A 12,028-nucleotide genomic window follows, 5' to 3' on the forward strand; every position below is an offset into this window, starting at 1 on the left:
TGCTTATTCCAACAAACAGGTAAAGCACATGTAGTTGTGACAAGATACTTATGCAACGGTGTCTTCGTGGCTAATGAGAAGCTCACCTGGCTTCTGAGTGCCCCATTTATGCAGTAATAGAAAACAATACCCTATTACATTGTACATGTCCACAGTCTGACCCTAAAATAGAAGTATTTAACTACTCCCCACTTAATAAACATGTTGCCATTACTGCCTTTAGTCAGGATTTGTTTGTTTGTGTTTTTGTTTGGTTTTGTTTGTTTGTTATCATGTACCTAATTTCATTATGTGTAAATATTTCACATATCACTTGCACATTCTGTGTGATCTAATTTGGTTCCTGCTTTATCAAACCTTTCATCTGAGTCAGCGCACTAATCAATACCTTAGTAAGATCTGCACTGGATTTGGCAGAGGAGTTGCTATCAAGCCTTCCTGTTAAAGCTTCTCATATCCTCATGAAGCACTAAATATCAATTATATGAGGAGAATGGATAAGAAGTACACATGCCATGCTGTCTTGAGTTTCACATTATTCCTTGATCTTGAAAACTTAACTTTCAGGTTGCTCCATCAGCAGTCATGTTCTTGAAGAGTAATTTCCTGCAGAGTGCCTGGGCCATGGCAGTAGCCCCATCTCCCCTTTCTTACCGTGTTCCAGCTCTTCCCAGTACATCCAGTTGTCTCACAACCCCTTTGACTCCAGATATCCTTAGCTCCTTCTATACCTCAGCTAGAGGCTGCTCAGCCTGTGCTTGGGGACTGCCCAGTGAAGCTCTCCCCTCGTGTACGGTGTTTCAGCTCATACATAGTACAGGCTTTTCCAATTTAGACCTCGCTGTACTTCCAGCTACTGATTTTTTTGCTTATGAAAAACTATAAAACACCTGTGATATCTGTCATATTTGTTCTAAGTTTGTCACTTTGTTTAAATGTCTGTAGAGCAAATGCCCAAATTCTTTGCCAGAGGATGGCATGTGCCTTCTGTCCTTGGGACAGCAGGCTGACATGGGTGGCTCTGAGGTGAATGTGTGGCCAGGATGGTGTGGCAGAGCTGTAGCTGCTTTGGGGTGGTAACAGGAGGGATAAGTTGCTCTCTGCATGGGTTCCCCTCAACCTGCTCCACCTGGGCAGTGAGAACTGGATGTGCCTTCCCTCACTGTGCTGGGGAACAGCAAGGGGATGAGCAGCTCTGATGCTGCCCTTGCTCTGGCTGTCCTAGGTGGCTCTTCTAACCAAGGAAATGAGGCTTTGCCGTTATTATTCTATTTATATCTCCTTTTTTCCTCTCCAAGAAAAGCTGTCATAACAGTTAATGTTAATGGGGCATTAGCGTACCATCACAACAATACAACAGCAATGTGCATCTGTAAAACCAGTTGTATACAGCATTACAGTTGTTATGTGTGATAACTGGCACGTAGTATTTGTTTTACTGACCTTGCCTTGTAAAAGCAAACTTCTAGAATTTAGCCTTTATTTTTATTATCAGCTAATAAACAAACATTTATTTGTTAGTAATCCTGCATTGTTCCTGCTGCTGTTATTATCAGTAGTCAATGCTGTCAGTTTTTGTTAGATTTCATTTTAATCAGGACTGCAGAAGAATTCTGTGGTTTTAGTTTGGCAGCTGACAAAAAATAGTACACTAAATATGTTAATTCTGGTGCCTAGGACACTTACACTGAGTTACTGTGGGAAACTAAGACGGCTCCTTCTTTGCTTTATGAGCTGAGGGAAAACTGTTTTTCAGTCAAAACTGCTTTGTAAATTCAACTAAAATTAACTAACGTTTTAATTTGACCAGCACTATGATTTCTAGTGTTTTAGCTGTATATCTTCTCTCTCCTTCACTTTAAGTAACTATAACCCCAATCGTCTTGTTGTGGTATTACTTCTCATTATTGTTTATAAAGAACAGCCCTGCCACTGGGAAGGGCAATTGAAAAAATACTGTTTCAGACCTTTTAGAGCTTATTCTTCAATCTTAGCCTTATTACTCATATATAACTGTCTCAAAAATACACCTCCGTATAAGAATAAATACGTATAGTAACATGTAGAAGACTATTTACATGTAAGTAAAAAACATGCAGGCTATAGGAAGTGAAAACATGCACATTCGTTATCTGTGCTTTGTCATTGGCAGGGGAAGGTTTTTTTGTATATATGCCAGTATTACAGTACAGACTTGCAGTATTCACAACTACTAAGACATTATTTATAAAATAGACAGCAGTGTGCACAGACATAAAGCAAAGATACAGCAATATTGTGAGATGAAGCCATAAATATTATTAAACACAGGCTTTGTGTTTTGAATTGTACACTGCAAAAAACATGTAGAAGTTTCATGGAATAATTATTCTTAAGTTATCTGTTGTTCCTGTTTGCTTCTGCTGTGCATTCATTTTAAAGTAAGTGTTTTAAATGACTTCTTACCTTGCAAGGCAGAAACATGGCTTAGTATCAGCTCTGTCCTCTGAGGACCTACTTCTGCAGTGGTATTTCTGGTGTGGTTCCTCATACAAAATGTTAGAGGACTGCAGTGGGTTACTTTGTTTCTGTTTTTTTAAAGAATGGGGTTGATAATTTACTCTAATTTTAGACTTTGACTATTTTTGGCAAGAGTCAGTTGGGCTAGATCAATTGAACCTTGTACCAGCAGCTTCATTCAACAGTCGGCATGTGCACAAATTCTCTGCTGTTTGTTCTAAATAACCTTATGCATTTTACTTACTCGTAAATAAAGTTATTGACACAGGTATGGAGTATTTGTAGCATCTAAAGATGCACCAAGCATTAGTTATTGTTAGATTTAAAAAAAAAAAGAAAAATCTTATGCATTTCTCTTCCATTCATAGTGCTCTTTTGTCTTCTGCAGAAGCAAGTATTTAACATACCAAAAAGTGTACAGAAACGTTTCAAGTGAAACATGCTTTTTCTGTTGGTGAAACAAATCTTTCTGAAGTACAAATTTAATTGGGTTAACTGTGGCTCCCCTCTAGAGATCAAGGCCAAAGGTCATGTTACCAGATGGCCTCACACACATCACAGGTCACTGGATCACCCTACACACTATTCTCTAAGTCAACAGTGGGCCAGCTGCAGTGTGGCGAGCATGGGCATAGGGTTGTCCTGGGGAGACTCACCTTTGTGTCCATCAACTGTGACACGTGGCTGATACCAGTCTCAAAAGGCCATTAATGAACTTCAGTCATTAAAACACTGTATAGGTTTCCTTTTTTGTCAGTTTATGCTCTGTCATACTCCTGATCAGGCCAAGGTTTAACCTGAGAACCTGTTGTCTGTCAGGGCAAACTCCACTTTTAACAGGGGAGATGAACATACTGTGGAGCACCACCTGCAGTGGCAGGGAGCTGTTTGGGCATACATGCCCTTCTCTTTCACCTGTGCTTTCCAGCTGAGCTATGCTCCAGGCTGGTGAAATGCAGAAAAGGACAGCGTTCTTGCCCGTGTGATTCTGGCCTAAAATCACATGCTTCCGTAACCAGCACCTAGCAGCAAAAGACAGCAGCCACATCTTGAGAGGATTTCCTGCCCTGCGCCAAATCCACGGTTATTCAGAGGAAAGTCAAAACCAAAACAGACATTCACAAAGCCCTGTGATGCAGCCATCCACAAGGAAGAAACAAAGTCCTACTGATGTCTGCAGGAAAACAGCTGAAGCCATGCTTGATTGCACTTGCAGTGCCTCACATCTTCATCTGCTATCTTCAGAGCTTAGTTTGTAGCTTTATCTCCAGGCAGTTCAGATGTTTGTTTTCATTACTGCTTGCTGTCCCCTTTATGGGGTTTTTAATAAACTTTATGGACAAAGACTGCATCATGCCTTGGTTGCAAATATGAACTCGGTTTGGTGTGGTTTCTCATCAAAAGGTTTCTGGGCTACTAATCTGAAAATGTTTGACTATATGTTCCGCTGGAAGTTCTTCAGCGAAGTTATGTGTGTAAGTGCTTATAGGACAGGGCCATCTTTTAGCAATTTCTAATTCTATTCTAATTTTAATAAAACTTGCTAACATTTCCAAAGACACTTGGGACAAAGCCACATAATTCTGTAGAAATAATCAAAAGACAACTTCATATTTTACGTCCTCTTATCAACTTCATGTTGAATATTTTGTGTTTAAATTTTATCCTGGCTAATTCAGTTTTCATAGCATTAAATGTAAAACTTTGAAATTGTGTGGAAAAACATAAAGAAAAATGTGTTTCAAGAAGTAGCAAAGCCTCGTTTTCCCAGTTGGGTAGATCAGAGTTTAATTTCAGTACAATGGGAGATGACATTTTTCTGACAGAACTCTAAATTCATGACAGCTACACTAAGAGTAGTTTTGAAAAGGCCTTACTTCAGCTGCAGTTATCATAACTGGATTTCAAACTTACTTTATCATCTAAAGTCTCTTCAGTATATCAAGGAATGGTAATACATTTCTCATAAACAGTGTTCTAGCTTGTCCAGCTTAACTGGAATCCTGATGGTAAAGTCACATATTCAGCATGAAATTTTACGCTGACTTGATGAGATGTAGCGGTAAATGGAGCAATGTTTGTATCCTAAAAGTAAAGACAAGAAAAATGAAAAGCTTTATTGAACATCAAGATCCTTTGGAAAAGCTAGTCAGAGAGTTAAAACTGAGGCACAAATTGGATCATAGCTTGAAAGTAACCTCAAGTCTCTCAAATCTGTGCTAGATACTGCTGTTCATTTCTCTCTCAGGGTACCACAAATATTTAAATCACAAATACAACTAAATACAGACCAAAATAGCTTGATGCATGCCACTAGATGTCACTATAAGGTCTGCAATAGAAGGCTTCTTATGCCTTAGGCCTTCACTTACATTAATCTATGGGGAATTCATGGCAGTATTGGTGAAACAGTCTTGAATCCAAAAGAGTAGAGATTCATTTTAACCACTTACAGGGTCACAGACAGTAGGCAATACATACCATCCCACAGTATGGTCCAGCTGAGGGATAGCTGGCATCTGGCCCATTGTAAAGGATCAGATAGTTGCTACTGCAATCCCCTGGGTCGTCGATGCTGATGAAATCAAAGTTCACTGTGACAATTCGTCCCTTGGGCGCAGTAATGGACCACTCACAATTAGTGTTGTTGTGGTAAGTTGCCGGATAGCTGGGACTAGCAAATGAGCCAGTTCTGCCATATAATGTTCCTCCACATCCTGGAAACAGACACTGATAATTAGTCTGTAAGGCTTAGTTTCACAAGGTACTGCATCTTGTAGTACATTAGTACAGTATTAGTAGTAGCACTGAAAAAGAGACACTGGAAGCTGGAACAACCAATGTGGATCACAGCATTATTCCAGTAAGAGTCTAAACTGAGGCTCTGGCTTCAGGAGCCTGAGAAGAATATGCAATGAGCATTAGACTGTCACTGGATATTAAAAACTAAAACTCCCAAAACTGTTTGAAACAGGAACCAAAGTCTAAAGTCTGTGCCTTGGCCAGTTCATTTGCCAGATACTTCACTAGAAACAAATTGTCTGGCTGTTCTTTAGAATGAAAAAGTAATGAATCTTCATCTGGTTTGCTTGGTTTGCTTTGAACCTACAACCTCCTGGCTTTATCTGATGGCCTCTGGCTCTTCTGTGGGAAATGTCAGTGAATAGCTGATCACTATTTATTATCCAGTATCACTCAATTTTGTAGACCTCAGTACTTTCATAACCAGATTGAAACTCTCAGCATACCTCATGCAGAAGCCATTTTGAATGCTGAGCCCTTAGTTATAATAGTCCTATACTATTCACTGCCATTTCTTAAGCCATTTTATAGTTAGGTTGTTTTCTTGGGGCATATTTCAGTCCCCTTCAGGCTTAGTACTATTAATGGAGTAGGCTGAGTCGCCACCACCATTGCTCTGTGGATCCCAATACAAATGTTTCTGATATTAGCTGAGCTCTCAGTGAAAGAAGCAGGTCTTCATCTTAAGTGGACAACCTCCTCTGGGGTTGCTAATAGTCAACATATAGAGGGAATTGTTTCCATCACATAAAATGGATCTCACCCTACTGGTCCTGGGGAACATCTACCTTTCTTCAGTGACTGAATAGGTTGGGCTATGGGTGCTTGGGAAGGCCTTAAGTGTTGACAAGGAAGGGTCCAATTCTACATTAATATATTTTCCCTCTATGTGGAATTACTCTGTAATTACAGTCTTACCACTTGATGATGAAGTCCAAGTAATTTCATATCCATCATGAGTCCCTGAAAAATCACTCTTGAAACGAAGGTAGACAACATGATTTTGGGGGAAGATGGGACTGGGCACAGTGTTTCCACAAAACCTGCCAAGTAGTGGTGACTGCACATCACTCCCATTTCTGACCTTCAATGAACACAAAAGACATTGCCAACATTAAATCCCTGTGCCAGTTATACACCAGTACAATTATGCAGTGACATAGGCACGGCACAAACTATGTAGTGACTTGCATGCATACTATAATTAGTGTTTTAATACTGTTATTTTTCCTACTATATATTCTTGAGGAGAAGGAAAAAAGACCATTAACCAGCCTTTTAGTACGTAATTGCATAGAAAAATATCACCATAAACAGGCAGCTAAATTTTATGGTGTAGTACATCCTGACTGAAAAAAATTACTTGACTAGTAGCTAAGATGTGCTTTTGCAATTCAAGCTCATGTTTTATTTTTCATAAGAAATGTTAATATTCCAGATGAAAAGATGTGCAGGCCACTCACGTTAAGACACAGATCATATTACATAGCTCAGATTTAATCTGATTTTTTCCTGAGCTCCAATAATGCTGTTGCTCAGATCTATTCCGTGAGACAGTAAAGAGGATATGAAAGGAGAACTAAATAATGATTCTGCCACAGACATCTGATTTTTGTCATCTGACCAGTGAATAGGGAAACCTTCAACAAGAACCTTCAACAAGCATGAAAGGACAGTCACTTCTTATTAGAGCTCCTTTTTTTTTTTTTTTTAAGAAAAACATGCTTTTTTTTTTGAAAAAAACCCAAGAAAAATATCAAGCAGATGGTATCTACTGCTGGAATGAAGGCACTGAGATTTATGGCATTCTGTTCATGCACAGATGTTACTATCAGATGAAAAATATCCTGGCTTGCTCTGTTAACTGTGTAACACCAACAAGAGCTAAGTAAAGATGAGTTAGCTGATAATGAAATTATTTACTTATTGGTTTTGGACTTAGTTTAACCTTTTAGTGTAACATCTGAGTAATCTGATCAGTTAGTCTGTTACCCATAAAACAGTAGCAATAAATTAGTCCCTAATGTCAGTTCATCTCAAGCTTGATCCAAGTTTATTAATATCCTTTGAAGTCAGCAGATTTTGACCCAGGCCCACAAAATATGTATACTTGCTTGATACCTCTAGGAAATCATGTGAACACTGGGTGCTGTCTTCCAAACTGAAAGCATGGAAAAAGAGAGAAATTGTGTAATTCAGGGGAGCTCGTAGGATGATGGAACAGTCCATATTATTGGGGTGATGACCAGGCCAGCCAGGGCTCTTCAGGTAACCAAATGGTTGATTATATTCTCTGCTGCAACCTTGAGACAGAAAACCAGAAACATGTAAACATTTCAGATCTCTTTATTGCTTTTCACTCTAGGAAATAAACAAAAAGAATGGTAGCTAGATTTTTTAGACGTTTCTTCAAGCTTACCTGTAGCTTGATAGGTAAATCTGACTCCATTATTAGTCATATATTCATCTGATTTGAAAGTCACAATGGCAGTGCGATCATAAGAATAAAATTCAGGGACTGGAAAAGTTTCAGTGCCACAGAATCGATGGACTGATCCTTGGCTGTGCTGGAATTCAATACATGTCACAAGTTACTTAATGATAGAATTTGGTTTTCTATGTCCTGAACTTGAGGTAAAAACATCTTTTAATACTTTCTATACCAGTTATGGAATCACATTTTAAAGTTCTCATGGAAATCACTTAATAATGTCTCAATATTTTGTGTTCAGTTATGATGAGAAACAGATCAAATGTAACAGGCATTTTCATGCCAAAATATGAAACAATGAAAGAAGGTTTAGAATAATATAATGCAAGGGACATAAACAGGTGGGGGGTTTTCTGGTGCTTTTAACAATCATCCTTCTAGGCATGAATATTCATTTTTATTATGGTTCTTGGATGAGAGAAAGTACAATTAATTTATGAAAACTTGCTGTTGGGCAGTATTTTCTGGGTCTTAAGTCTGGCAGCCCTGTTACTTGGTACAACTGTGAAAAATTGGCTTTAACACTTACCAGGTCTAACTGAATATGTATATAGTGTGCTTCCCTGAGGTCTGTGTAACAGTTAACACACCTTAAGTGGGGTGGAGTGCATAATGCTTTGGATGTGCCCCCACAGAGAATCATCAGTTAGTCTGTTACCAGATGGTTGGTTTCTCCTCTCTTTACAAAGAGTGAAGGGAGCTGAATATGAATGGGAAATGGTATTTCCTGTATATTTCTTACTGTTGGGGAATCCTGGAGCTCTAGGTAGTTCTGAGAGCAGTCCTGGCTGGAATGGAGGTTGAAGGCCTCTACCACCACTCTGACTTGCTGTTGTGGAGGCGCATCGATGACCCAGGTACAGAGAGTAAATGGTGGATATTCATTTGGGAAGTTAGGAGATGTTGCAGTCAGGGATGTAGAAGTTGCATTATATATTCCTCCACACAGTCCTGTGTAAAACAGTGATAAATGCATCATAAAGTGAAAACCTTTCCCACTGGGAAAGAATATTTATTGAGTAAAACCATACTGGACAATATACTTTTGTATTTATAATAAAATAAATGTTTGTATGTTTGTTCCCTATCATTGTCTTAACAATCTGTGACTGTTCCTGGTTTGCACTTGAGAGTGACAGCCGCCCTGCAATCAGCCAAGACCAAGGCAAATTGCACAAGGGTGTGCCAGTGCTTATAAATGCTGTGATAAAGACTGTCTTTGCTCCTTCCTGAGCCCTATATCTAGAATAGATATTTTATTTATTATTTAAATACCTATTTCCATAAAAGAGTCACAACAATATATATGCATGCACACATATATATGTGTACTTACGATCCACTGTGGTGTAGGTAGCATTGAAGCCCTCCCTTTCCACAGAATTGTCTGTGAGAAACTTCACAGTCAAGGAATTACGGGTAGAAAGAAAAGGAGCTGGCACTGTAGATCCACAGAATGTGCCAACTAAATTGGCATTTTCATTATCTCCATCATAAAGCTGAAAGAACAAAAGTATATAAACCACTAATAGTTTAGGCACAACAAACAAATTAGAAATTAAATTCTCTGACCCTCCAGACATTACAATTTCTTTTACTTAAAAGCACAGTAGATGCTCTTGTGCTTTAACAGGATGCTCTTGATGTCTATGATTATTCATTGCTATATTAACTAATCCTGTTGGACAGTGTAAATCTCTGTCCTGGGTTTAGCAGTGGCAGTCATTTTTCTCTTTCTTGGTAGCTGGTGCAGTGCTGTGTTTTGACTTTCAGCAGGGAACAGAGCTGAAAAACAATGATGTTTTGGTTTGGCCAAGGACTCTGTGGGCCTCATGCTCTGCCAGGGAGGAGGGGAGCCGGGAGGAAGCAGAGACAGGACACCTGACCCAAACTGACCAAAGAGGTATTCCATGCCACAGCACGTCATGCCCAGGATGTAACTGGGAGTTACCCAGAGGGGCTAGGTGAACTGCAGGGTTGGAGGAGGTAACGGTCGGTGCTTGGTCGGGCTGGGGGGGGCGAGTTATCGGTCGCCTGGTGATGGGGTGTTGTATTCTCTTCCCTTGTTATTTCCTTTACCATTATTATTATTGGTGGTAGCAGCAGTGATTTGTGTTATACCTTAGTTACTAAACTGTTCTTATCTCAGCCCATGGGAGTTGCATTCTTTATGATTCTCCTCTCCGTCCCTCCAGGAGTAGAGGGAGGGCAAGAAGGGGGTGAGCGAGTGGACAGGCTGTCTTGGCTGGGTTTAAACCACGAGAATCTCATTATGGAATATTCTGATCCTGTCTCAGCAAAGGTATCAAAAATTATTCTGTTTTAATTTGGCATTCTGATCTATTTTTTATATGTAATCTCAAAGCACTTTTCAAGAAGAAAAGTGGACTTTATTCACCAAACTGTAGAACTACTTTCTAATTTCACTGAGCTCAGTGGGATCTTAGAATACTCCTTGGTAAATCTTGTTTAGCAGCATTCTGCTATCCTACATTTTGCAATTTGCATTTTGCTCCAACAAAATAGCTTTTGCAGGTGAGCACTGAGCATCAAGACATATTCAAAATTTAATACATTTTATAAATTAAAATCCTTTCAAGCAGTTGTGTATGTTAATAAATCTGCAAGTTTAATTTCATAGTGCTTGAGTCTTGTTTCTATTGTGTAAAATAAATGCTCATTTATGCAGACAACCTAAGACCAGAAGTGTGTCCCCATAAACAGTGTTAAAACTCTTACTGGTTTCCAAAAAGATAGGATGTCATCTGGAGTAGTAATATAGCCCCACATAAAAAATTTGATTATATTAAGCAATTTAATTTCTTAATAAGACCATTTTCTGTTAATTTTTAGCCCCACTGAGAGGATAATGGATTGTATCTCACTCATATTTTGTTGTTAAAGTACACAGCTGTCTTACTTGGACATAATCATATCGGCAAGTCTGAGCAGATCGTGCTTCAAGCCTGAATGAAGTGAAGGTGAGGTTGATCAGTTTGTTTGCAGGTGCAGTTATGATCCAGACACAGTCCAGATTTCTCTCATATCTTCTGGTCACATTGGAGACTGGAGGGCCAAAGCTGTAAGGTGAAGTCGTCAAGTAACCACCACAGCCATTCTGAGGTCCTGTTGAAGAAGCAGAAGCTTTTTAAAAGCAATTCCTGGCATTTATTTAATCTTCAACTCTTTAATGTCAAGCCAGCAGCTTTTTTTGGTGGTATGGAATTTTACTGTCCTGTCTCACAAGGGCTATCTGAAGGATTAAAAGGCTTTCAGTGCAATGTGTTAGATTGATACAAATCACAATTAGATTTGGTAGAGTGAATTAAGAAAGGTTCATGTTTTCTGTTGAATATGAATCGTAAAAGGGATTGTCTGAAGACAGAGGGCAGAAATTAAATCGAAGAATAGTGGTTAAAAGGCCTTTTAATGCAATTCTTACCTGCTAGTACAAATATTTGGACAGTAGGGGGCAGTGAGTTGTTGATTTTGAAGATGGGGTTAAAACAAGCTGCTTATTTTGGCAATGCGACTTCATTCGGGGAGGATTAAATTTGGCAGCCCCACGCTGGGACCAAGACTCATATTCATGAATCTAGCTAAAAGTGACCTACTTCTGAAGTGTTTTGCTTAGTGAGAACTTAAAAGTCCTCTGAAAAGCAGCATGCTTTTCATTTGGATCCCGCAGACAGAGCCAAGTCCAGGACTTAGTCGCCGTAAAAATTTGAACCCTATAATGTTTCAGTCACATTGAAAGAAAAGCAGTTATTAGAATATCAGAACCCTTTTGTTGCAGCTAATCACAAACAAGCAAAAAATACAGACTATCTAAAGAGGGTTTTCCTTTTCCTTTTTTTTTTTTTTTTTTTTTTTTTTTACTTTTTTATCCATAGTTTGATTTCCAGAGGTTGGACTGAGCTAATAAATCTGTTCCATTTCTTTACTTCCTTCCAGTCTCTGCGGGGTCTTCTACCCAGTTATTTAACTCAGGAATTCAAATAAAATATAGTTCATCTTCTTGTTTTTGAGTCTGAGAAGGAGCTTTTGTAAACTGCACAGAGCAAAACTGTAACTGCAACCAGCCTGTTGTCTCCCACAGCAAATCCTTTTAAGAGAAGTCGATAAGAAACAAAGCTACAGCAACATGAGTGGAGTTTCAGAGTTTCACCTATGAGTGTGAAATATGCTTTCTGGTGCACATACAGTGACTTAACCTTGACACACTGACACATGTCC

At 39.0% G+C, this 12,028-nt stretch overlaps 2 protein-coding genes across 3 annotated transcripts in view; both read right to left on the reverse strand.

Annotated features, from left to right (window-relative positions):
* The window catches only part of RSU1 (Ras suppressor protein 1), a 108,631-nt gene extending 104,514 nt beyond the window's left edge, over positions 1 to 4,117 (reverse strand). Inside the window, exon 1 of the mRNA XM_061346132.1 lies at positions 2,446 to 4,117. Within this exon, the coding sequence (XP_061202116.1) occupies positions 2,446 to 2,463 (18 nt within the window). The 5' untranslated portion in view covers positions 2,464 to 4,117. The remainder of the gene's footprint in view (positions 1 to 2,445) is intronic.
* Positions 4,118 to 4,258: 141 nt separating this feature from the next.
* The window catches only part of CUBN (cubilin), a 143,516-nt gene continuing 135,746 nt past the window's right edge, over positions 4,259 to 12,028 (reverse strand). For both annotated transcript variants that reach the window (XM_061346130.1, XM_061346129.1), the window contains exons 60-67: positions 10,713 to 10,918; positions 9,129 to 9,291; positions 8,535 to 8,743; positions 7,721 to 7,868; positions 7,423 to 7,604; positions 6,220 to 6,385; positions 4,981 to 5,216; positions 4,259 to 4,584 (exon numbers count right to left, since the gene is read on the reverse strand). In XM_061346130.1, coding sequence (XP_061202114.1) covers positions 4,477 to 4,584; positions 4,981 to 5,216; positions 6,220 to 6,385; positions 7,423 to 7,604; positions 7,721 to 7,868; positions 8,535 to 8,743; positions 9,129 to 9,291; positions 10,713 to 10,918 — 1,418 coding nt within the window. In that variant the 3' untranslated portion in view covers positions 4,259 to 4,476. The remainder of the gene's footprint in view (positions 4,585 to 4,980; positions 5,217 to 6,219; positions 6,386 to 7,422; positions 7,605 to 7,720; positions 7,869 to 8,534; positions 8,744 to 9,128; positions 9,292 to 10,712; positions 10,919 to 12,028) is intronic.

This window comes from Neopsephotus bourkii, unplaced genomic scaffold, assembly GCF_033783945.1.
Source record: "Neopsephotus bourkii isolate Nb327-2 ecotype Australia unplaced genomic scaffold, CSIRO-AGI_Nbou_v1 NB_257, whole genome shotgun sequence".
Taxonomy (NCBI): Eukaryota; Metazoa; Chordata; class Aves; order Psittaciformes; family Psittacidae; genus Neopsephotus; species Neopsephotus bourkii.